The 22,138-nt window shown below is 31.6% G+C and overlaps 2 protein-coding genes and 1 non-coding gene across 3 annotated transcripts; 2 read left to right on the top strand and 1 right to left on the bottom strand.

Moving 5' to 3' along the window:
• Positions 1 to 4,817: 4,817 nt before the first annotated feature.
• On the top strand, positions 4,818 to 8,313 carry LOC145324584 (uncharacterized). The gene is made up of 5 exons (XM_080167166.1): positions 4,818 to 4,899; positions 5,934 to 5,981; positions 6,349 to 6,496; positions 7,536 to 7,603; positions 8,227 to 8,313. The coding sequence occupies exons 1-5, from the start codon at positions 4,867 to 4,869 to the stop codon at positions 8,311 to 8,313; spliced, it is 384 nt and encodes a 127-aa protein (XP_080023292.1). The 5' UTR covers positions 4,818 to 4,866.
• Positions 8,314 to 8,883: 570 nt separating this feature from the next.
• On the top strand, positions 8,884 to 18,382 carry LOC145324585 (uncharacterized). The gene is made up of 15 exons (XM_080167167.1): positions 8,884 to 8,904; positions 9,312 to 9,357; positions 10,008 to 10,042; positions 10,413 to 10,474; positions 10,895 to 10,982; positions 11,295 to 11,379; positions 11,775 to 11,831; positions 12,072 to 12,155; positions 12,779 to 12,873; positions 13,619 to 13,742; positions 14,113 to 14,169; positions 14,974 to 15,045; positions 15,527 to 15,565; positions 17,421 to 17,490; positions 18,262 to 18,382. Exons 1-15 carry the CDS (start codon positions 8,884 to 8,886, stop codon positions 18,380 to 18,382), a joined length of 1,056 nt encoding a protein of 351 aa, XP_080023293.1.
• On the bottom strand, positions 16,344 to 16,416 carry TRNAR-CCG (transfer RNA arginine (anticodon CCG)). Its single transcript has one exon. It is a non-coding gene; the product is annotated as a tRNA-Arg (tRNA).
• Positions 18,383 to 22,138: the final 3,756 nt, after the last annotated feature.

Genomic DNA, 22,138 nt, shown 5'->3' on the forward strand with positions numbered 1-22,138 from the left:
AGCAATCCCACACCAGCTGTACCATGCTTATAATCAGCTGATCTTTGTTTACATTTGATTACTGTCAATTGATATCTGACCTCCAATGTGAACACTGTTAGCTAAATTGCAATATATTTCTATTAAAAATTGTGATTAGTAATTTACTTTGTGATCTTTATGCTTTTAAGGATTGTATGATATTTAATTATTACTGACTTATTATACTTTCAGACTCCTTAAAGCATTCTTTTAGAACAAAGTTTAATGTCGCATTAGCTAAAGTTAATGTTCACAATCTTAATATTCTATTATTGTCTAATTAAAACATATAAAACGTATTTAAATAATCAAAATCGTGGTCTCTTTAATATTCATTCAAAAGGTAATATTTTCATCCTTTTATAAGCTAATGCCCCTCTATTCTTTTCTTTAATTAATTGTTTGTGTATGTGTCAATCTGTCTTTATATCAACGGGTAATTAATTTATATCAAATTTTAAATATTGATTATCCTAGTTTATTTTATTATTAAACTTCGTCAAAAAAGTAGGTATGTAGCTATAAGTCTAATATTAAAAGTATCACCTATTGCTGTATATTTTAGTATCCATTTTCATAATAGATCAAGGATGGCAACATTCATTCTGTATGCTCATTCGTATAAGGAATCATCACAAAACAATTCAGCCGTCTATCTTGCATAAAGTCACATTTCCCCCATAGATTTATTGACTGGCGGACGTACAGACATACAGGATGAAATATAGAGTAGCTTTGCTACTATAAAGGCTTAGAGTATTTAGTGAAATATTGCTTGTATTAATTATTGTTGTATATTTTAGTAACCATAGCTCAAATAGACCTTTTATAATAGAACATGGACGTACAGACAGACAGAATAAAATATATAGTAGCTCCGCTATTCAAAAAGGCTTAGAGTACAAAGTGCAATATTGCTAGTATTAATTCTTGTTGTAATTTTTTTAAAAAACATAGTTTAAATACACTTTTCATAATAGAACATGGACGTACAGACAGACAGAATAAAATATAGAGTAGCTCCGCTATTCAAAAAGGCTTAGAGTACAAAGTGCAATATTGCTAGTATTAATTCTTGTTGTAATTTTTTTAAAAAACATAGTTTAAATACACTTTTCATAATAGAACATGGACGTACAGACAGACAGAATAAAATATAGAGTAGCTCCGCTATTCAAAAAGGCTTAGAGTACAAAGTGCAATATTGCTAGTATTAATTCTTGTTGTATATTTTAGTAAACATAGTTTAAATACACTTTTCATAATAGAACATGGACGTACAGACAGACAGGATGAAATTTAGAGTAGCTTCGCTACTAAAAAGGCTTAGAGTCCAAAGTGCAGAACTGCTTGTATTTATTATTGTTGTATATTTTAGTAACCATAGCTCAAATAGACTTTTCATAATAGAACAAGTGTGCCAGACAGACAGAATAAAATATAGAGTAGCTCCGCTATTCAAAAAGGCTTAGAGTACAAAGTGCAATATTGCTAGTATTAATTATTGTTGTATATTTTAGTAACCATAGTTTAAATACACTTTTCATAATAGAACATGGACGTACAGACAGACAGAATAAAATATATAGTAGCTCCGCTATTCAAAAAGGCTTAGATTACAAAGTGCAGAACTGCTGGTATTAATTATTGTTGTATATTTTAGTAATGATAGTTTAAATACACTTTTCACAATAGAACATGGACGTACAGACAGAATAAAATATATAGTAGCTTCGCTACTAAAAGGCTTAGAGTCCAAAATGTGATATTGCTTGTATTAATTATTGTTGTATATTTTAGTAACCATAGTTTAAATATACTTTTAACAATAGAACATGGACGTACAGACAGACAAGATGTAAAATAAAGTAGCTCCGCTACTAAATAAGGCTAAGAGTACATATTGCAGTTCTGCTAGTATTAATTATTGTTGTATATTTTAGTAACCATAGCTCAAATAGACTTTTTATAATAGAACATGGACAAACAGACAGACATGATGAAATATAGAGTAGCTTCGCTTTTTAAAAGGCTTAGAGTCCAAAGTGCAGAACTGCTGGTATTAATTATTGTTGTATATTTTAGTAACCATAGTTTAAATATAATAGAACATGGACGTACAGACAGACAGGATTAAATTTATATTGGCTTCGCTATTTAAAAGGCTTAGAGTATAAAGTGCAGTAATGCTTGTATTAATTATTGTTGTATATTTTAGTAACCATAGTTCAAATAGACTTTTCACTTTGTGCTTTCTTCCATAGAAACTAGTCTAGTGTTTTTATAAAATAGTTAATTTTGATTTAAATATCAAATTTAATAGGAAGTTATTGTTAATTGAAATGTGTGGGCTTGCTGTCGGAAACCGGGAGATGTGTCGGGTTTGAGTCTGGACAATTTCAAAAAAGAGACGTTAAATTGGTGCCTATTGCTGCTTTGCCGCTCTGGTGCGTTAATTGGAATACCTTGGTTCATAAACAGTTTTAACTTTATGAATAAAGGTTTGTGGTCTGTTGGTTGTTGATTAATCTCGTTCCTCTTAAATAGGACGATTTTCTGTGTTTGTTTATCGATCACTTGTATTAACTTTTTCTGGGGTTAACCATCTTGGAGTGATTCTCAATAAAACATGTAACCTAATCATGACTTATTCAAATATCAGCCAATTTTAGATCTTGTTAGTCAAACATCCATCCGGATTCTTAATCAGAGGGAAAATTAATAATGAATAATTATTTCTGACACATATGTATATTGAAGCATTTAGTTAGCCTTTATGTGAAGCTTCCATAAGAAGAACCACCTACCCACAAATTTTGTAAATTTTATGCTTTAGAATATTTGTATTGAACGAAATTCTATTAAGAATTTTTACTTTTATAATTAACATTTTTTTCTCATTGTAAAAACATAGGAATTGACCACTTTTTGGGGGGACTGCAGAAAACAATTCATAAACATATTAGGCAGTTTTTATAAATGTGTATTATCATAGTATGACAGTATAAAATTATCTATGCTAGAATGTTAATGTGTTGTTATTTTACTGTCACAAGATTACTTTAGAATTTATATATTCTTTTAACCTTCGTTCGATACAATTAGTCTGATTTTGTTCATTTAGAAATTAACATATATTTCTATTTTTATTTATTGATTTTTGTAGTGATTTAATACAGAGATCTAAATTTATAAGACAATAGCCGATAAATTGATATACATCCCCAGTGATGATACACAAAATTATCTCTTTTGTAGAATAAAATTAGTTGTTGAAACGTTTGAACACTAAACTTAAGGAATCAAGTAATCAAAATTCCCTAAAGTCCCCAAAGTTTTGTGAGTCAACGAATAAGAAAAATCTTTGGGGACTAGTGTCCCAACTCTCTCTCTGGATTTAATAGGACAATTGTGTTAATTAGTAGCAAAGCAATAATAAGCAAAAATAACATTTATAAAAGACTTTTGTACAATCTAAAAGGCTAAAACAATAGACGATAAAATGCTGGACATTCTGAATTGCGATAAACATAATTACCCTTATGCAGAATAAGATTATTGGTTGAAAATTTTAAATACTGCTGCACAATGATTTCGAAGGTGCTTTGACTTTTGTGTCAGAACCTAAATTGGGACATAGTGCATTTCATTACCCTAGGTTAGGTAACTTCATTTCACTTTTCAATAAAATCTAAAATGCAGCCGTTTTTGAGAAAATTAGATTTGAAATTTCAAGTTAGATTTTTATCCCCTAGGAGTTATCGCATAATCATAACAAGAAAAGCAAAGATTATTTATTTAAAATTTTGAACAACTTTGCTATTATAAAGTTCTTCATAAAACCACTCCTGGAGGGAGTTAATTAATGGACATTTTTATCAGTTGCTTTGCTAAGGTCACGGAAATTCAGTTTTAAATAAATCATATAAAGAGATGTTTTATGAAAGACTTTATAAAAGCAAAGTTGTTCAAAATTTTAAATTGTCATGATTATGCGATAACTCCTGGAGGATGAAAATTTAACTTGAAATTTTCAAATATAATTTTCTCAAAAACCGCTGCATTTTAGATTTTATTGAAAAGTGAAATGAAGTTACCTAACGTAGGCATAGACGTCCAAGGGGGGGGGGTAATGGGGCGATTACCCCCCCCATTTAAAATTTACCCCTACCCTGGGGGTGGCGTAGGCACCCCCAACTATTTAGGAGGGGGTATTTACCCCCCCAAAACAATTTTGGGGGGGTAAATACCCTCCCAAAATAAAAGATCTCTAATAAAAAAAAATTTTGCGCGCTTCGCGCGCATTTTTAATACTATATATTTAATAAAATTTAAATTTCCTCCCCCAAAAAATTTTACCCCAGGGGTAAATTTTGGGGGGGGGTAAACTAAATTTACCCCTGCCAACAGATTTCAGGGGGTATAATTACCCTCCCCCAAGCAAATTTTACCCCCGGGGTAAAAATTTTGGGGGGGGGTAAAAAAAATTTGCGGCGTGCTTCGCGCTCCATTTTACCCCCCCCTTAAAAAAATTTTACCCCCCCCCATAAAAAAAGCTTGGACGCCCCTGAACCTAGGGTAATGAAATGCACTATGTCTTAATTTAGGTTCTGACACTAAAGTCAAAGCACCTTCAAAATCACTGTGGCTGGTTTTCAAAGTCTCCAAATTACAGAAATGGTTTTTACATCTTTGAGCATTTAAATTTGAAAAAAATATAAATCAAAATCAATAACAATGTTAAATATTTGGTAATGAATATATACAATACAAAAGTGGATAAAATGACTAATTTTAGATAAAATGACATAATGAAAGGATTGTATTACATTTATTATCTTTATTATGGGATGTTTTGGTTCAAAGAGTAGTAAGCAGGTTATGCTTTTCTCAACCTTGTTTTATATTTATATTGAATAAAAAGAAAGATTTTAGATGAGTTGCGCCTGTCTAATGGTTAAAACATTCCCCCTTTCTAAAATAGCAGCATTTTAACGTCTCTAAGCCGACACATAGATAAATGTGTCACTTAACAAGGATGACAACATCCATAAAAGCGAAGCACTGAAACGGTAGGCACGAACATTAACACTTGTATAGTGTCAGAACTGAATAATCAGAATATAATTGTATAAATGTCGAAGCAAAATTGTAAGTAAAATTGTTGAAAAACTGCTTGATACAGAATAATGTTTATGGACATACTTACATTTTTAGGACTTAATTATAGAGTTGCTTCGCTTATAATATTGTACTTTGTTATCCCAGGAATCAGTATACCAAAAATCAGATCAATCGGATTATTAGATCACATAAAAATTTGTTGTTAAAAAAGTAAAAAAATCAACATGTTTAAAATGGACGTACGGACATTCTGGTAATGATTATAGAGTTGCTACGCTTTCTAAATCGAACCTAACTACTACAGGAATCACCATGCAAAATTTGAAATCACTAGGACAATTCTAACATGCCTAAATTAGCGAAAAAAGCTATCCGTTACGGACGGACGGACGGACCGACCCTAATTATAGAAAAGCTTCTCTTTTAAAAAGTGGCAAATCAATAATAGTTAGCAATTATTTTCAAAGTAGATATAAGATATTTGTGGATAGAAAAATTAGCTTGCTAACATGGACCTCATTTATTGATCTGTCCGTTTATCCAATAGGAGTGAAGGGGGTGGAGTAAAAGGGTTGGGAGGGGGAATCGTTCTTTTATCAAGCTGCGAGTATCACATTATTAAAGAACATGAAATTCTGATGTAACATACCAGTAATAAAATATTGAGTATGTTCTATTAATATTAAGCTTTATTTGTGTACTTTCGACTTTAAATACACATTTGATTCTGTCTGAAAGATCGTCTTAATATTTTATTTATTTAAAACTGAACAATTTTAAAATTTTAGGTCTCTCCTATTGATACACCAAAGAAGGGGAGCAAGGGACATTTTGAGGTATGTATCTTTATATCGTTTTTTTTCCAATAACAAGAGTTTATGAGGTTCTAACGGTATGAATATCATTTTTCTACTATTAACACTAGCCGGGCAATTTAAATTTTTAAAATGTACGCATTTCTTTTTGCGCATCCTTTATTCTAATATTTATTGATTTACTCGCAAGTCAAGTTTTAAGTCAGTTGGGACATTTTAACACGTAGCTTCTTAACTATACGTAGCACAAAAATCGTTTTTATATTTAACTAGAGTTTATAGCGGCTACAACGGTATGCATACCAATTTTTACTATTAACACAAGTCGCGCCATTTGATTTTTAGAATGTACGCTTTTTTCTCACCGTTTATATTGGTGCTTTTTTAGGAGAAAGAAATAACCCACAGTAGATTCAACACTCAATCCTCAATATTAACCAATTCTACCCATAACAACAACAATGTGCTTAAACAAAATCAAATAAACAAACAAAATGTTCCGAAAAAAGAAGTTAGACCCTACGTTCCCGTTAAACGTAAGTTTAGTTTTTATCGAATCGTATTATAAACAGCTTTCCGCAGATATAAAATTGTATAATTATGAGATTAAAACCAGTTTTTTTAGACCCGAGATGTCGAAGGCACGGGCTAAAAAACTGGCTTTAATCTTATGATTGTACATTTTATATTAGTAGAAAACTGGATATAATACGATGCAAGACATAATTTTTTCATATGGATGAGAACCAGTTTTTATTCACCGGATATTAATCGGTTTGGAATGAATACGAGAAAAAAATATTCCATTTTTAGTAGTGAATCTATACTACAAAATATTTTTCCGTCTGTCATGGCTCGGCATCCGCTACTAAGCATTGAACATTTTGGATTCTTTGGAAATATTTTTAAAAGAGGGATTGTCATATTTGGATCAGGTTTAGACTTCCAGCTGATTTTTAAAACTGTAAAAGGTTGATTATTCTGATGCACCTCAGCCTCAGATGAAATTATATTATTAAGAAATCGTTAAAAATAAAATTACGTTCAAAAAGGAGGGCTGAGCGGAGAAGTGAGAAGGAAACCCCTAAAAAGAGATGGATAATAGACATATATTATGATGTCACACATGACACTAGCGCTTCTGGATTCTGACGAAATGACTGATTTTTAAAAATTACGTTTACGAATTTTCTTTATAATTATCTGTGCCAGTTCTACCGTATATTTCCTTTGCTGCTAGATATCTATAATGCAAAGTAGAATGATGTCTGTCCGTCCGTCTGAAGCTTAATATCTCGGTAACCACTGAACTGATTGGATTCTACTCTTTAGGGAATATTCCTACTGGTCCTGTAGTGGTTTTAGGCTATTTTCTAAAAAAAAATATCCCCTCATTATTTTTTAAGAAGTTCGAAATTAGTGGTTGCAGCTCCAATTTTTTTTTAATTACCTCTTGGGGCAAAGCCCCAAGACGCTAGGGGCGAAGCCGCTAGTGATTTATAAAGTAAGCAACAACTCTATAACTCACGTGTTTTATATCTGCGGTATTTATATTTATATTTGTGCTTGTTTTAGCGAAGCCACCGCCACCAAAGAAAGAAATTGAAATAGATTCACACTTCAACTTGGAGGGTCATTTACAGGTAGGGATTATTGTAGAGGAGCTTTTCTGCAAAATTTATTTTTGTTTGGTTGATCTCAAAATGGATTTGTTAAAAAACTATAAATTTAAGTACCGATTTTGAAAAAAATACCCTTAAGAAGATTCTAGTATTTTAATATAGCAAGGTTATTAAGCAAACTATAGCAAAAATCACGTAAAAATTTTTTTGCGCTTAATTTATCCCAGGGTTAACCTACGTTTATTGACACTTTGACTATCTTTATGTACTAAAATATTCATTAACAATTACATGCTGTTTATATGACAAGGCACATCTCTAAATCTCAATATTAAGTTTAATTACAATTGGAAAAAAATTGGGAGTTTTCCTTAAAGTGCATAGTCAATTACTGACCCTAACCCCCTCCCAACTTGTTATCAAATAAATTCAGGTCAGGTTAGGTTTGGTTAAATTGGATAATGGGTAGCATTGCAAGGTTTAGGCCCCAAAGGTTGAAGATCCCCGCAAGGGTTTTGCAAAGGAAAAAACTGTCCCACTTTTTTCCCATTTTTTCCAAAAAAAGAGAGGGAGTTGGAGTTGATTCAGTGGTCGATAGGCACAATGAGGGAAAGTAGCAAAATTTCATATTATCTTTTTTATAGTATGTAGATGTAGCCCGTTGGTGTCCCACTTCAGATGCATTACTTACAGCCAGCTCAGGAAACATTTTTAAATATCATAATTATTGAAAAGATACACTTCTGAGATAAGTGAAAAGTAAGCTGTCTTTATGTCTTTGTCAATAAAAACAAATGTTACAGCCTTTGATTTTTAAATTTTTTTGATTTCAATTAAAAGGACAAGTGACTTCGCCTCAAGCTCATTCTTATAAAGAGGGTGGGGATTCAACTACCATTTTGAGTTAAAAGAAAAAGTAAAAATAAATTTGTTGGTGGGGTATATTTTTGCTAGGGGCGTTTTCTCTTGGTAGGGTGGAATTGCATACCCTACAACAAAATATGTATTAACCTTTCCTGGACCTATAAATAACTGAACTATAAAGGAGAACCATAATGGTCCAGCGGTCATAAGACATACACCCTGTTACTTTTATACAAGGATATCATTCTCAATTTATAAATAAAATGATCTTATAATCAGATAAAGTGGCCATATTATGGAAGGATACAAACTCCAGTTCACCTGGATTCCAGAAACTAGCTGGACCTGTTGATGAATCTCAGGAATAGAATATTAATTTTATTATGATTCTTCCTGAATACAAGGATGTCAAAATAAGTAACGATCACAAAAAGACAATGGATAGACAAACGGACAATGTTAGTTATGAAATAGAAGAGATAGGGGGAGGAAAAGAAAAACAAAAGGGTATGATAGATAAAAAAAATAATAAAACTTTACAAATCAAAATAATTATTTTTTAGTATAAGGATGGCACAAAAAATCTGCATTCTATCATGATAGCATTACGGACGGACAGACAAATTGAATTATTGGGTAGCTTCGCCATAGATGTTATCTTTTTACAAAAAAAAAATTGAAGGGGGTAATTTTTACTTGTTTGGGGAGAATAACATCCCCACAACTAAAGAGCTTAGAGCCCAATCGGTTCAGCGGTTATCAAGATCGTAATGTTCAAACAGAGATATTAGAGATTTGCTATTTTTTTATCATATTTAGGCCAAAAAAATGATTTAATATTTTGTTCATTTCTTTAAAATTTTAGGTTACTTGTGCAACATGGCATCAGAACCAAAAATACTTTGCATTAGGTAATTCAATAGTAAATTGTTTATCTAATCGTATTACAAACACCTTATTTCGTACAGGAAAATCAAATATTTTTAGATCAAAACTAAACATAAAATTAGGGTTGGGCCGGATATCCGGCCATTTTCAATATCCGGCCGGATACCGGATATTGAAACTATCCGGCCGTATATCCGGCTCTATAATTTTTTATACTTTACACCAAAAATCTCTGCTTTTTTAAATCTTAAATGGCTATAATTTTCTTATTATTGAAGCTAGAAGAACATTTTTTCTGAATAAGTTTAACTTTATGTAAATTTATATAAGATTTCTGAAGAATTTTTTTTTTACTACTTTAATATCTGGTAATTTGGCCGGTTATCCGGCCGGATATCCGGTAATTTTGCCGGATATCCGGCATTTGAAATCAGCCGGATATCCGGTATCCGGTATCCGGCCAAAAAAGTATCCGGCCCAACCCTACATAAAATGTTATCGAAGCAAAAATGGTCTTTTTAAAGAATTCAACATCAATAAAAAGCTTTTTTAATACCCTTAGAAATTGATTATTTTTGTTTGCTTAATAGACTTTGCCTTTTGTTCTCTTGTACAGACTTGACAGTGTTTTTAATCCAGAAACTTTAGATTTAAGTCATTTTCATTGTTTTAGGTCATGACGATGGAAAAGTATCTCTTTGGAATAGTGTAAGTTTTTTATATAGTTAAGAAAGTTTACAAAATTTATACCAGGGCTCGGCAACCGAACTTTTTAGTCATTAATTAAAACTGCTTGGAGGATTATATAAATTTTACTAAGGGACGGTTTAAAATTTCAGGAACAAGTTAAAATAAACCATCTGATTTTTAAAGTTTAGAAATTTAAGGTTGCCGAGCTTTGTTACAGTCTTAATGTCCAATAAGTTTTGGTATTATTTGATTTTTTGTTGAGTACTCATTTTTACCCTTACTTTAATTAAATTAGATTAAAATAATTTTTTGTTATTCTTGAAAATGATATCCACAAATATTCAACCATCACAGTATGAAAAACCCATCTACTATATATTTATTATAGGGTGGAACACATCTGTTTAGTTGGTGGCCCCATGAAGCTCCTGTTAATTGCCTTGCCTTCAGGTATGTCCAAGGATACAGAAAGGACAATAAAATAAAATATATTCATCACTCCCTACCTTCCCACTCTTTCCATCTCATCCACCCCCCCCCCCAAAAAAAAAAAAGTAAAATATGATAATAAAATTACTAATCTGGTAAAATAAAATTTCGTTTAAGCTAATTCATGATATAAAAGTTTTTAGTTTTTTTATTGATGATACACAAAATATACCCTTCTGTAGATTACAAGTAGTAGTTCTAACATTTGGACACTTTACTTAATGAACCAACCAATCAAAATGATAATATGGGTCCCCAAAGTTGTTAAGCCAACGAATAGGAAAAGCTATTATAAAACTATAGGGACTAGTGTAATAAACAGCCGAAAGACCTCTCCCTCCCCGGTATAATTACCAAAATTGACTGGTTAATTATCCCTAGAAATGATGGTGGTCTACCAACAATATTGTCTGGAGGTGACTGCGCTGCCTGCAGTCAATATGTACCAGCTTCAGATACATTACAGGAGGTAATTATTATTATTATTATCATCCATCTACCTATCTATTAATCTATTTATCTGTCTATTGGATTCAACTATACTTTAGTACCCTGTCAGATCTGTTATGGATAGAAAGTGATTTTCCATCTACATATCTATCTTTCTATCTATCTATCCATCTACCTAACTATTCATCTATTTATCTGTATAGCTGTCCCAGTTATACTTTAGTAGGCTGTTAGATCTGGTTTGGGTAGAAAATATCTATCTATCCTTAATCTACCTATATATTCATCTATTTATCCATCTACCTATATGTTCATCTATTTATTTGTTTAGCTGTCTCAGTTGTACTTCAGTAACCTGTCAGATCTGTCATGGGTAGAATGGTTAACAGAAGACAAATTTCTTACTTCTGACGTTCAAGGAATTCCATACAAATAAAAATCCATTAAAAAAAAGTTTTTATCTAGTTTAAAATGTCACATAAGATAAAGTAAAACGGTAGTTTAATAAGGTTTAAAAAACACATTTTCTTAAGAAGTCAATTTTGTTATTTTCAATAGATTTATTACACTAAATGGTCTATCAGAAAATATCCTAAAAGTTAGCTTTATCCTAAGCAATGCAAAATATGATTGGATGAAATAAAAAAAAATACTTACCCCTTCGTACAAAACTGGGTATACCATCTAACCATTAATTTGGTCAAGTTGTTCTTACTTCTTGGTTCAACTTACAGATAAAGAATCTAGATGTATTATATTTTAAATTTTAAATATAAGTTTAAAGTTTCTTTTTGTATAAAATTTCAAACTAAAGGAAACATTGATTTACATCATTTTGACATTGAGCAACTCAAACGAAGAATTAAAGGTAATTCAATCGTTTCATATTGGCATTGGAGCTACTCTATAACTCTTATTGTAAGTATGTCCATACAACTTCGAAGAAAATGGAACTTTCTTGGCTTACATTGATGGTGGATTTTTATAAAGAAGATTTAATTGGCAAAGTTGCATTTTAGTGTCTTTTGTTAAGTTAGAGTAAAGAGATAATGTCTATTTTTTTATATCAGTTTAGATTGACAGAAATTCTTTAAAATAGTTTCTTTAGAGGGAAGATATGAAGACAAAGAAAGAGCTCACAAAACTTTCACAGGGCATGCTGGAGGTGTATATATGGTTAGAGTTAAACCAGGTATGATTATCTATTCATAAAACCTTCACAGGGCATACTGGAGGTTTATATATGGTTAGAGTTAAACCAGGTAAAATTATCTATTCATGTATCTAACTATTTTTCTAGGTAGCACAATCTAAAGTACAACACATCGATAGGACAGAAAAAAATAGTGTACATCCAGCTATCTAAAATATAAGACATTCAAAGGAGATCTAACTAGCTCTCCATATTACAGAACATATGTTATTTATTTTGTTTTTAAACTTTCTCTTTAAATTAAACAGTTACAGGCTAAGGTCTCTATTCAAAATTATTAAATAAAAATCTACATTCTATTTTCTATCAAACTATCAACTATCTATCTAAAAGTATAAATCAGAGTAAGATTTTTTATAGGTCCAGGTAAGGTAAAGAATTATTTTTAGAAAGGGTACCTCCACCCTCCCAAGAGAAATCGCCCCTAGAATAATAATTCCCCCCCACCCCCACAACTTGTTATAACTTTTCTATTTAGAACTAAATGTAATATTGGAGGGCCGGGGGTCGACTAAAAACATTTCCCCTCAAGTGTTCCTAGAGGCCTCAAAGGGTGTAGCCACTTGTATGTAAAATATATAAAATGAAAATTATTATTTCAGGGTCTCACAGTATATTTGCCTCGTGTTCTGTGGATTGTTCAGTAAAAATCTGGGATACAAAGTCAAAAAATGAACCTTTACTCAAAGATCTAGAGGTATTATCTTTCTTTAACTTAAAGATTTTATCTTGTGTTTCATAAGGTTTTAGTAACAAAGCTTTTCTTTAATTGGACCTAGACGTATAAGAATAGATGTATAAACATGACAACTACCTGATTGCAGTGATGGTGACCTTTTATCTGCTAGCGAATTGCTTTCTACTCTTTTGTAGCAACTTTGCTGTGTTAATGTTTCCGACGATATTGGCTGATTTTCAAATTGAAGGTCGGCATAGGGTTCCCACCCCATGGACAATAAAGTTATTTTACCCCAGCCCTCTCTATTATCTTTATTATCTTTATCTGTCTATCATTAAGAAACGGAAAGAGGGAATCGGAAAATTATTAGGAGCAGTTCAAGTTAGATGTCTAAAATTTATATGTAGATTCATTATACATCCAGTACATAATTGGTCAGTCGGACATGCTACAAAATACTAATTTTTATGGATCTTTGAAAGAAGCGGGGTTTGTCGTATTTTCACAGTATCCTATTTCTACCCCCTACGGGGGGCTCTACTCTCCGGACCCGGCAATAATTAACATTTACCTAACCTAAAATAATCTCTCAAATGCTACTATGAAAATAAGACGAAACCCGCTACTTTGTTTTCTTTCCATGATTCATACTTATTTTATGTAAAAAAAAACACCAAAATGTTATATACCTAAGTAACTTTTGTCCGTTTGTTCATTAACAATTTTTTTCCTTTGCTACTTATGTATTTTTTCATATTTGTAGGAGCATTGTGGCTATGTAACAGTATTAGAATGGATACCTAGCACGGACAAGCTTATATCCGCAAGTTTTGATTCCACAATTTGTATTTGGGATACTTCTAGCGGTCAACTACTACATACTTTAGGTAGATATTTTATTTTAGTGGCAAAAGAATACTCTTTTAACATTAACCCATCATGACTTAAACAAAGCATTTTATGTTACCAAAATACTAAAATATCCATAGTAGTGCTTCCTCATATGAAAAATAGGTGTTCAAGTCAATTACAGGTTCCAGGTATGATCCTGCAGGTCCGACCGTTAAGAGTTTATTTAATTCCGGTTGCTACAAAACATAAATAAACAATTAAGGGCCAATCCAAAATTTTGTATTAGGGGTTCTTCAATATTAAACTTTTACTTACTTTAGGTAGACATTTTATCTTATTAGCCACGGGACACCAATTGACTTGAATTTCAACTTTTTTCTCTTCTAATATCACTATTTCTTTTAGATAAACACAAGGATGCCGTTACACAAATATCATTATCCCCTAATTCAGAATATTTAGGTAATTTTAATTTTTCCATAGGTCTGTCTGTCAGCAGTTTTCTATACAGTGCAGTGTAAGACTGCTGTTCAACCAACAATTTGCTAGGCTTTGACTAGTGGCGTGCCCATGGTTTTTGCTGGGAGTTGCGCGTAGCGCACTTGTAAAATTTGACACAACTCTTAAATCAAAATCAATGGAGTTTTAGGGGTGTGTGAGCTTTAGTGGGGTGTATAAGACAACAAAGGGGGTATTTTTATGGTCAGGGGGATGTGAGCATTAGGCTGTTGTTTGCATAAAAACAAGATAAATGTCAAAACTTTCATAAGTGTATTTGTAAATTTGCGCGCGAAGCGCTCGAATTTTTTAAAATGCCCCCATCAATGTCAAGGGGATTTGACTTTTTTTTACTTAGACCTTCCTTACGTTTTCTTCTTCGTTTTGAACCTAAATCGACAAGGTACAAAATTAGTAATGATTATTAGAATCATAAAATCCTCGAGATATATACCTACACAAAGATTGAGTAATATTAGGCTTTAAAGAACACTATATGCGTGTTAGAAAAATTAATAATTTTATCATAGAATGGATGTAGAAAATAAGTTGATATAACAGGAGAAAAATGGTCGTCAATTTAGGTTGAAATTTCCCTCAGCATTTATTGGTCGGGCCGTTTATCCAGTAGGAGGAAAGTGGATGGGGTAAAGGGGGGGGGGGGGAGATAGGAGAGATCAATATTTTAGTTCACTACAGAGTTCACTTTATTATAAAACATAGAAATCTGGTGTAAGATCAAAGTAATAATATATCCATTTATTATAGCAACCTCGGGGTTGGATGGAGATGTTCATTTCTGGAGTATTATTGATGCTAAATATATCAATTCTTTTGAAGGTGAGATTTTTTTCCAGTATGGCTTCGAAACCGGTTAATAACCACTGGATTTGAACTGGTTCTGAGCCATACTGAAAAAGCATGTATCGGTCATATTAGATGCAATTTTCAAAGAACAGTGGAATGAAAATTCCAGTTTTGCAAACCCCGAGAATTTTAGTTTATTTTATTATCCATTGAAAGCTGTCTATAATACGATGCGATAAATAACTATTCAGTATCTAATCTTAAAATTCTATAGAACCGACAATAGACTTCAAACTAAATTAATAAAAAAAATTTTTTTGTTAGGTTAGGTTGAGTAAGAATTTAGAGATCATTTATTAGACTTATAAAAAGCTTCACTTCAAAGGATAACCATATCGATCTAGCAGTTAGCGATATCTTAAACTACAGACAGACAGACACACAAACAAATAGACACAGACATTGTGTTACTTTTATTTAAAGATATTAAAAGTTGATAATTTTAATGTTTTAGGGACTGGAAGAATAATCCAATCGTCTTGGAACCCCGAAGGTAAATTATTACTATAATTTGAACAATAGCGATCAATGAGGCTGAACTTTGCATTACTGTTCAATAAAAAAATGTTTTATTAAACTGTGAATTTGTAACTATCTATATTATAATGTTGTTTTATAAAACTTCCCAGGACCTATGAGGGGCTGCATTGTAAAGACAGACAGATCCTGTTACTTTTATACAAGACGCCTCAACAGGCCACATTTTTTGGAAATATTAGTAGTGTTTCTGAACAATTAATTTGCTTTTTTGAAGGGTCGGGTAACTCAAAAATACTAATTTAAAATTGACGTCCATTAAAGCCAAGGGCGAAGCCATTGTCATATTTCAAAAATACATGAAATAGTTCATGAAAGTGAATCATATTAGTGAATCACGCAACCTCGAAAACCTTTTCTACAATTGTAGCAATAGTTAAAAATTTAGTTTAAATAGCAAAAAGCATTATAAAGAAGATAAAAATAAAGCATAAATCTAATATTAAATAGTTCAAAAAGGGAATAAATTTTTAAAAAACACAAGTAATGTTATCTGTTTTGATATGAAAAACAACAAAAAATGTAAAAAATCTATTTTTTAAAACTTTTAAATTTTCAGTACCTACAATTGTTGAAATTTCATTAAGCCTATATTAAACATAAAAGTGACTTAATTTAAAAAAAGAAAAAATAAACATTTTACATTTTATACAAATTATACTGTTCTAAAAAATTAACTATTTGAAAATGTAAAAGTTGATATATTGTAATAAATTGTTATTAAAAGATATATTCGAGCATGACAGGACTCGAACCTGTAATCTTCGGCTCCGGAAACCGACGCCTTATCCATTAGGCCACACGCCCCTCTGATGGAATAGTCCAACGGAAATTAATTTTAAACTATCTTTAATATGTTGCAAAAGTTCTGTAACATAAAACAATTGTATGTAGCAAAATCCTGAGGACGCCATTGATTACCATAGATTTATTATTAATAGGATCTTACACTATGATTATTATGTACTACAAAAAAGTGAAACTTGTAGCTGGCTAAAGTGACACCTAATGAAGGTCTATATAGAAATACAAAAAAAATTATTACAGCTTGAAAAACTGCAAAAAACAATAATTACATAAAAAAATCTAAATAAATTTTTTAGTTGGTGGGCTAGCTTTTACCTATACAAATCAATCCCTCATTTCTATGGATTCCTTTCTTATAATGATTTCTTTCATTAAATTAAAATTCAAAATTATAGTTTTCATTTTCTTAAATGTAAATCATACTTCTGATATATCTGATATTTTAGATATTTCGTTTTTTAAAATGTCTGTTTACTTTTTCACAAGACAAATAATTTAAAATAGACTATCGAGCGCGACAGGACTCGAACCTGCAATCTTCGGTGCCGGAAACCGATGCCTTATCCTTTTGGCCACACGCCCTCTTGTAGAGATACCCAAATATTTGTAAATGTGTTTAAAAGTATTACACCAGTTTTCGTATATGTCAGGTTTCGTGATTCAGCAGCTTGATTCCATATAAAATTGCTGAATACTTGGATATTTCAGTGACGTAATATTAGCATATTATAGAGGGGGGAGGGGTAAAATTATGTCTCCGTCCCGTGCGAATTTTAATTGGGTCCTTGAATATCAGCATAATAGCGTCGGAAATATTAACACAGCCAAGTCGCTACAAAAGAGCAGAAAGTAATTTGCTCGCAGACAGAAAATTAAGGTCCCAAACATTGGATGCAGGTAGTTTTCTGGATTATATATCTTTACTTACACATTCATTTATCCGACTTCACTCAAATTGGTTTTAATTATGAATGTTGTTAATGCCATTCTTATTATTTTTTAAGGTTCCAAATTAGTAGCAACGAGTTATAAAACAGTCACAATTCTAAATGTTAAATTTGATCACAAAGCCAGGTATACCTTTAATAATACAAAGAAGAACAATGTTTGTCAGTCCGTCTGTTTGTATGAATCCTAAGATCTCAGCAACCGCTGAACCAATTGGGTTCTACTCTTCAAGGGCTATATATATAATATGTATAACTAGTCCTGCTATGTTTTTTAGTCATTTCTTGGGGTTTGGACACCCACCCAAAATGGAAAAAAATACCCGCCCCCACAAAAAAAAATTTAATTTTGTAAAAAAAAATGTGGCATAACATTTTGACAATGGTAGGTATATTTCTCCTCTCATGGGGCGAGGTTACTTGCATCCTCATGTAAAAGTAACAGGATGTCTATTTGTCTGTAGCACTGTAACTCGGAAATGATATGGTTTTCCTTTCAAACGAATCTACATGAAGGTTCAGAGAAGGCTAAAACCTTTATAAATTTACTAGCGGCTTCGCCCCTAGCCTCTAGGGGCTTTTTTTTTGAAGGTTCAGGGGAGAATTAAAAAAATTTTCTTTACATTTTTGTTTAGACATTTTCTGTATTTTTTAACATTTAATAACTCTTTATAACATTTTATAACCCTTTATAACATTTTATAACTCTTTATAACATTTTATAACCCTTTATAACATTTTATAACTCTTTAAAACTTTTTATATTTATTTATATTGATTTATATTATTTAAAACCTTTGAATTTTTTTTTATTGTTTTTTAAAATTTTTTTGCGGACGAACAGACAAAGTGTATATAACTTCCTAATAACCCGTAATTTAATATTTTATTTTTTTAGAGAAAATCGGTTGAAAAATCTTGAAGAAAATTTAGAAGAAATGCCAAAAGAAAATAATGAAATTAAATCAAATCGACACAACGACAGAGATAGAGATCTTAAAGGGACAATCTTATATTAAATCCTTGTATAAAAGCAACAGGATGTTAGTCTGGCTGTGTGTACCACAAAAGATGAAATAACATCCTAAGATCTTGTTGTCTCACTAACATCGATTTCGGTTAAATTGAGGTTGCTAACCTTTTTGAATACTCTTCGCGCACCCCACCCCTTTAGCAGATTTTTTGACTATCCTTATACCAAAGTAACAGGATGTCTGTGTGTTTGTGTGTACCGAAGGATCTCGCTAACCGCTGAACCGATCGGGTTCTCCTTAACAGGGTAGCTTCTCATAGGTCCCGGGAAGGTTTATAACTATTTTCTTGGGTGGTGGGACACCCCTAACCCCCCCAAAAAAATCCCCCCCCCCTAAAAAAAATATTTTTTTAACTAAAATTAAAAATTAGAGGCCTCTAGGAGTGTAGCCGCTAGTTTATATATATCTATATCCCCATATCTTTGGTGTTTTTGGTCTGGTTTTCAAAGTTTTTGTGCATTATAGTATCAAAATTAAATTTCCCGTTGTTCTTTCTGAGCATCCAGTATGTAATTTATGTTGACCGTCAGAATGTTGGATTCCCTAGGGGATATTGATCTAGATTTCCCATTTATATGGATGCAGATTAAAAAAACTTATTACAATTGCCGATCCCGAGTAATGACCAAAAATATAAGATTATTCTTTTTCCACAGATTCAGATTCCGACGAAGATAGACGACAAAGCTCTGGAAGAAAGCATAAACGAAAGAAACGAAGAAAACACAAATAAATCAATATAACAAGTCAGGGTTCTAAAGGGATAAGACAATAGCCAATAAATTGATTTACATTCCCAATGATGATACACAAAATGAAAAGTCCCCAAAGTTTCTAAGCCAACAAATAAGAAAACTTTTTAAAAAGTTTGTGTACTATAGTGTAATAAAGAGCCCATTGTCCCCTTCCTTCCTGCTTCTGTGCTTACTAGTCACTTCTGTTGAATCCGAAATGATTATGTTGACATATAAGTTTTATGATTGATGTATGTCTATCTCTTGTTTTAATACCGTCATCAAAACTGAAAAGGATTTTTAAAAATTTTGAGCTAACTAATGAGAGAATATTCATTAAACTTTGGGTACTACAGGGTGTTTCAAGAGAAATGCGTTTTTAAAAAAACTTAATTAGGCATAGAAAATGAAACAATTATATAAAATTTTTTATATATTTAAAAAACCTATTCTGGGACATTTATGTTTTAAATATTTAGAAGTGATTTTTTTTGACAAATTATGCCTTAAAAACCAGTTTTTCCAAAGACCTTTGAAGATTTACAAAATTTAAGGTTGTGGAAAAAATGCCCTCATTTTTAAAATTCAAATTGCGCGGCTTGTATTAATAGTAGAAAAACGTTATGCATACCGGTAGTATCGTCAAAAACTCTAGTTTTTGGAAATATAAGTGCCATTTTTGTGCTATTTGTAGTATAGGAGCTATATTGAAAAATGTGAGAAACGTTGAAAAGTTTTAATTAAGTTGGAACATTTTACCACGTAGCTCCTAAACTATACGTAGCACAGGAATGGTTCTTATATATCCGTTTTTGTATTTCTATTGGTCCAATTTAGAGATTGCTCATCTAAATTTTCTATATCTACTGATCTATTATACCTTAAAAACAAACTTATAGAAATTAACCTTAAAACATATTAATAGTTATTTCTCGCATCGTATTATACACGGTTTTCCGCGGCACCTCGGGGCTAAAAAACTAGTTTTAATCTTATAATTGTACATTTTTATATTCGTAGAAAGCTGGATATAATACGATGCTAGACATAGTTTTTTCGTATGGATGAGAACCGGTTCCTATCCACCGGATTCGAATGAATACGAGAAAATACCTGAAAATATTTTTTTGTTTTTTTTTCTGTAGGGTAAAATTCACGAAACCTGTCATAAATAATCCAATCCTTAACATTTTTGCTTGGAAATTCATTTAAAAACAAAACTTGTCTTAACTCTATAATATGAAATAAATAAAAATACATATATTTGCTATTTTTTCGTTAATTAAAAATTATGTGATATTGTGCACTCAGACAAAATAAACCTTTCTACTTTACAAAATAGAAATGGGTGTAGAATATACTTATGACAGGGTTGAATTATCGTCAATTTAAGTTGCTATTTCCATTGGACTTCATTGGCCAGTTCAATTCGTTCATCCAGTAGGATGTAAGTTTCACTTTATTAGGGAACATAAAATTTTGGTGTAAGATCCAAGTAATAATAAATCCATTATAATAGAATATTTTATCAATTAAAACTATAATTTGTTTGATAAGAGTTGTGACATAAATATTTTTGATAATAGTTATTTATCGCAGAGTATTATAGATAGCTTTCCGCGGCTTAAAAAAATATAATATCAAACTAGTTTTGTTAACCTCCAAGGGCCGGACTAACAATTAATCGAATGGTTTTTATTTTAATATTCGTGAAAAATTGCTATACACGATTTTTCACTATGGCTGGGAACCAGTTCTAAGCCAGCATCGGATATTTATTGATTTCGAAGCCATAGTGGAAAATAAATATGTTTTTGTAACTAGGCTACTCTTTAATTTACTTTATCCGTCTGTAACGCTACGAGGTAAATGTCATTTTCTCGGCTAATATTTAAGACAGACTTTTTGTGTTATTTTGTGAAGATATCCCTACTGTAAAGAGCATCCAGTATGCAACATAATTATTTTTTAAAAACAAGGATGACTATATCCATATACTCAACAAAATGGATACATCCAAACCAATACAAGTCTATCTAATATAAATAAAGTAGTAAGGTTTTTATCTGTAGCTTATGATATCAATCACTACTAGGTAAGCTTAACATATGTCCCAGAATGGTTTAGGCTATTATTTCAATTTTTGAATACAGAAACTGCACTGGTAATGTATAAACCCGATTCCAGACAGCGATTTTTTTATAATATTTATCCCGTGTCCTTTAAATTTCTATAACGATGAGATAGTACATTTGAAGTCATAAGAACAAGTATATACTAGTTTAGTTTTAATTGTACTTTTATCATTAGTAACTTGATATGACATTAGACGATAGGTTTGTAGCCAGTGGCGTACAGAGTATTTTGCAAGAGGGTGCTCAATACACAGCTGTAGACAACCCCTTGATCCAAAATCGCGGCGGATGTACCACAGACAACAAGAGGGGTGTATTTTTAGTTCAGGAGGTACACCTACCCACTGAAAAGTCCAAAACGCAAAAAAAACATCGCCCTTATCTTAAGGGAGGTGGACACCTCCCTACGGCACGCCTCTGTTTGCTTACTTGTCCACTGATTTATCAGTTGATAGAAGAAAAAGGATGGAAACACCATCAAAAGAGAAGCTTAGACATACGAACATTACAAAATTTTATAGGATCTTCGCATTTTTGGAAACAATATTAAATTCATTATAATAAGTACCAGAAGCTTTTTAGTTTTTATTGTTTCAGCGTTACTACTGAACTGCTAGAATTCTTCTTTTCAGGAAAGCTTTGCGTAGATCCCGGTTTCGTTTAAAGCTATTTTAATTTCTTGTTTCCTCCAATACAGAGCAGCTGAATTCTAAGGACGCAGCCTTTATGTGTCCTATTATCGATAATTATTAACGAGTTTCTTTCCTAACATACACCTACAGACGTCCTGTTACTGTAATTTATAGGGAAAAGCCTAAATAATCAAGCCAATTTTAAATTCAAAGGTGCAATCCCAACTTAGTTACAAGTAA

This window comes from Acartia tonsa, chromosome 7 (assembly GCF_053477335.1).
Source record: "Acartia tonsa isolate MP-2025a chromosome 7, ASM5347733v1, whole genome shotgun sequence".
Classification (NCBI taxonomy): domain Eukaryota; kingdom Metazoa; phylum Arthropoda; class Copepoda; order Calanoida; family Acartiidae; genus Acartia; species Acartia tonsa.

Excerpts from the sequence above, each read along its gene's own strand:
- LOC145324584 (XM_080167166.1), top strand. The coding sequence starts at position 4,867 with ATGGGATGTTTTGGTTCAAAGAGTAGTAAGCAG. Across the intron at positions 4,900-5,933 it reads GTTCAAAGAGTAGTAAGCAG|GTCTCTCCTATTGATACACC; the intron begins GTTATGCTTTTC and ends TTAAAATTTTAG. Across the intron at positions 6,497-7,535 it reads ACCCTACGTTCCCGTTAAAC|CGAAGCCACCGCCACCAAAG; the intron begins GTAAGTTTAGTT and ends TGCTTGTTTTAG.
- LOC145324585 (XM_080167167.1), top strand. The coding sequence starts at position 8,884 with ATGGATAGACAAACGGACAAT. Across the intron at positions 11,832-12,071 it reads ACTCAAACGAAGAATTAAAG|AGGGAAGATATGAAGACAAA; the intron begins GTAATTCAATCG and ends TAGTTTCTTTAG. Across the intron at positions 12,156-12,778 it reads TATGGTTAGAGTTAAACCAG|GGTCTCACAGTATATTTGCC; the intron begins GTATGATTATCT and ends TTATTATTTCAG.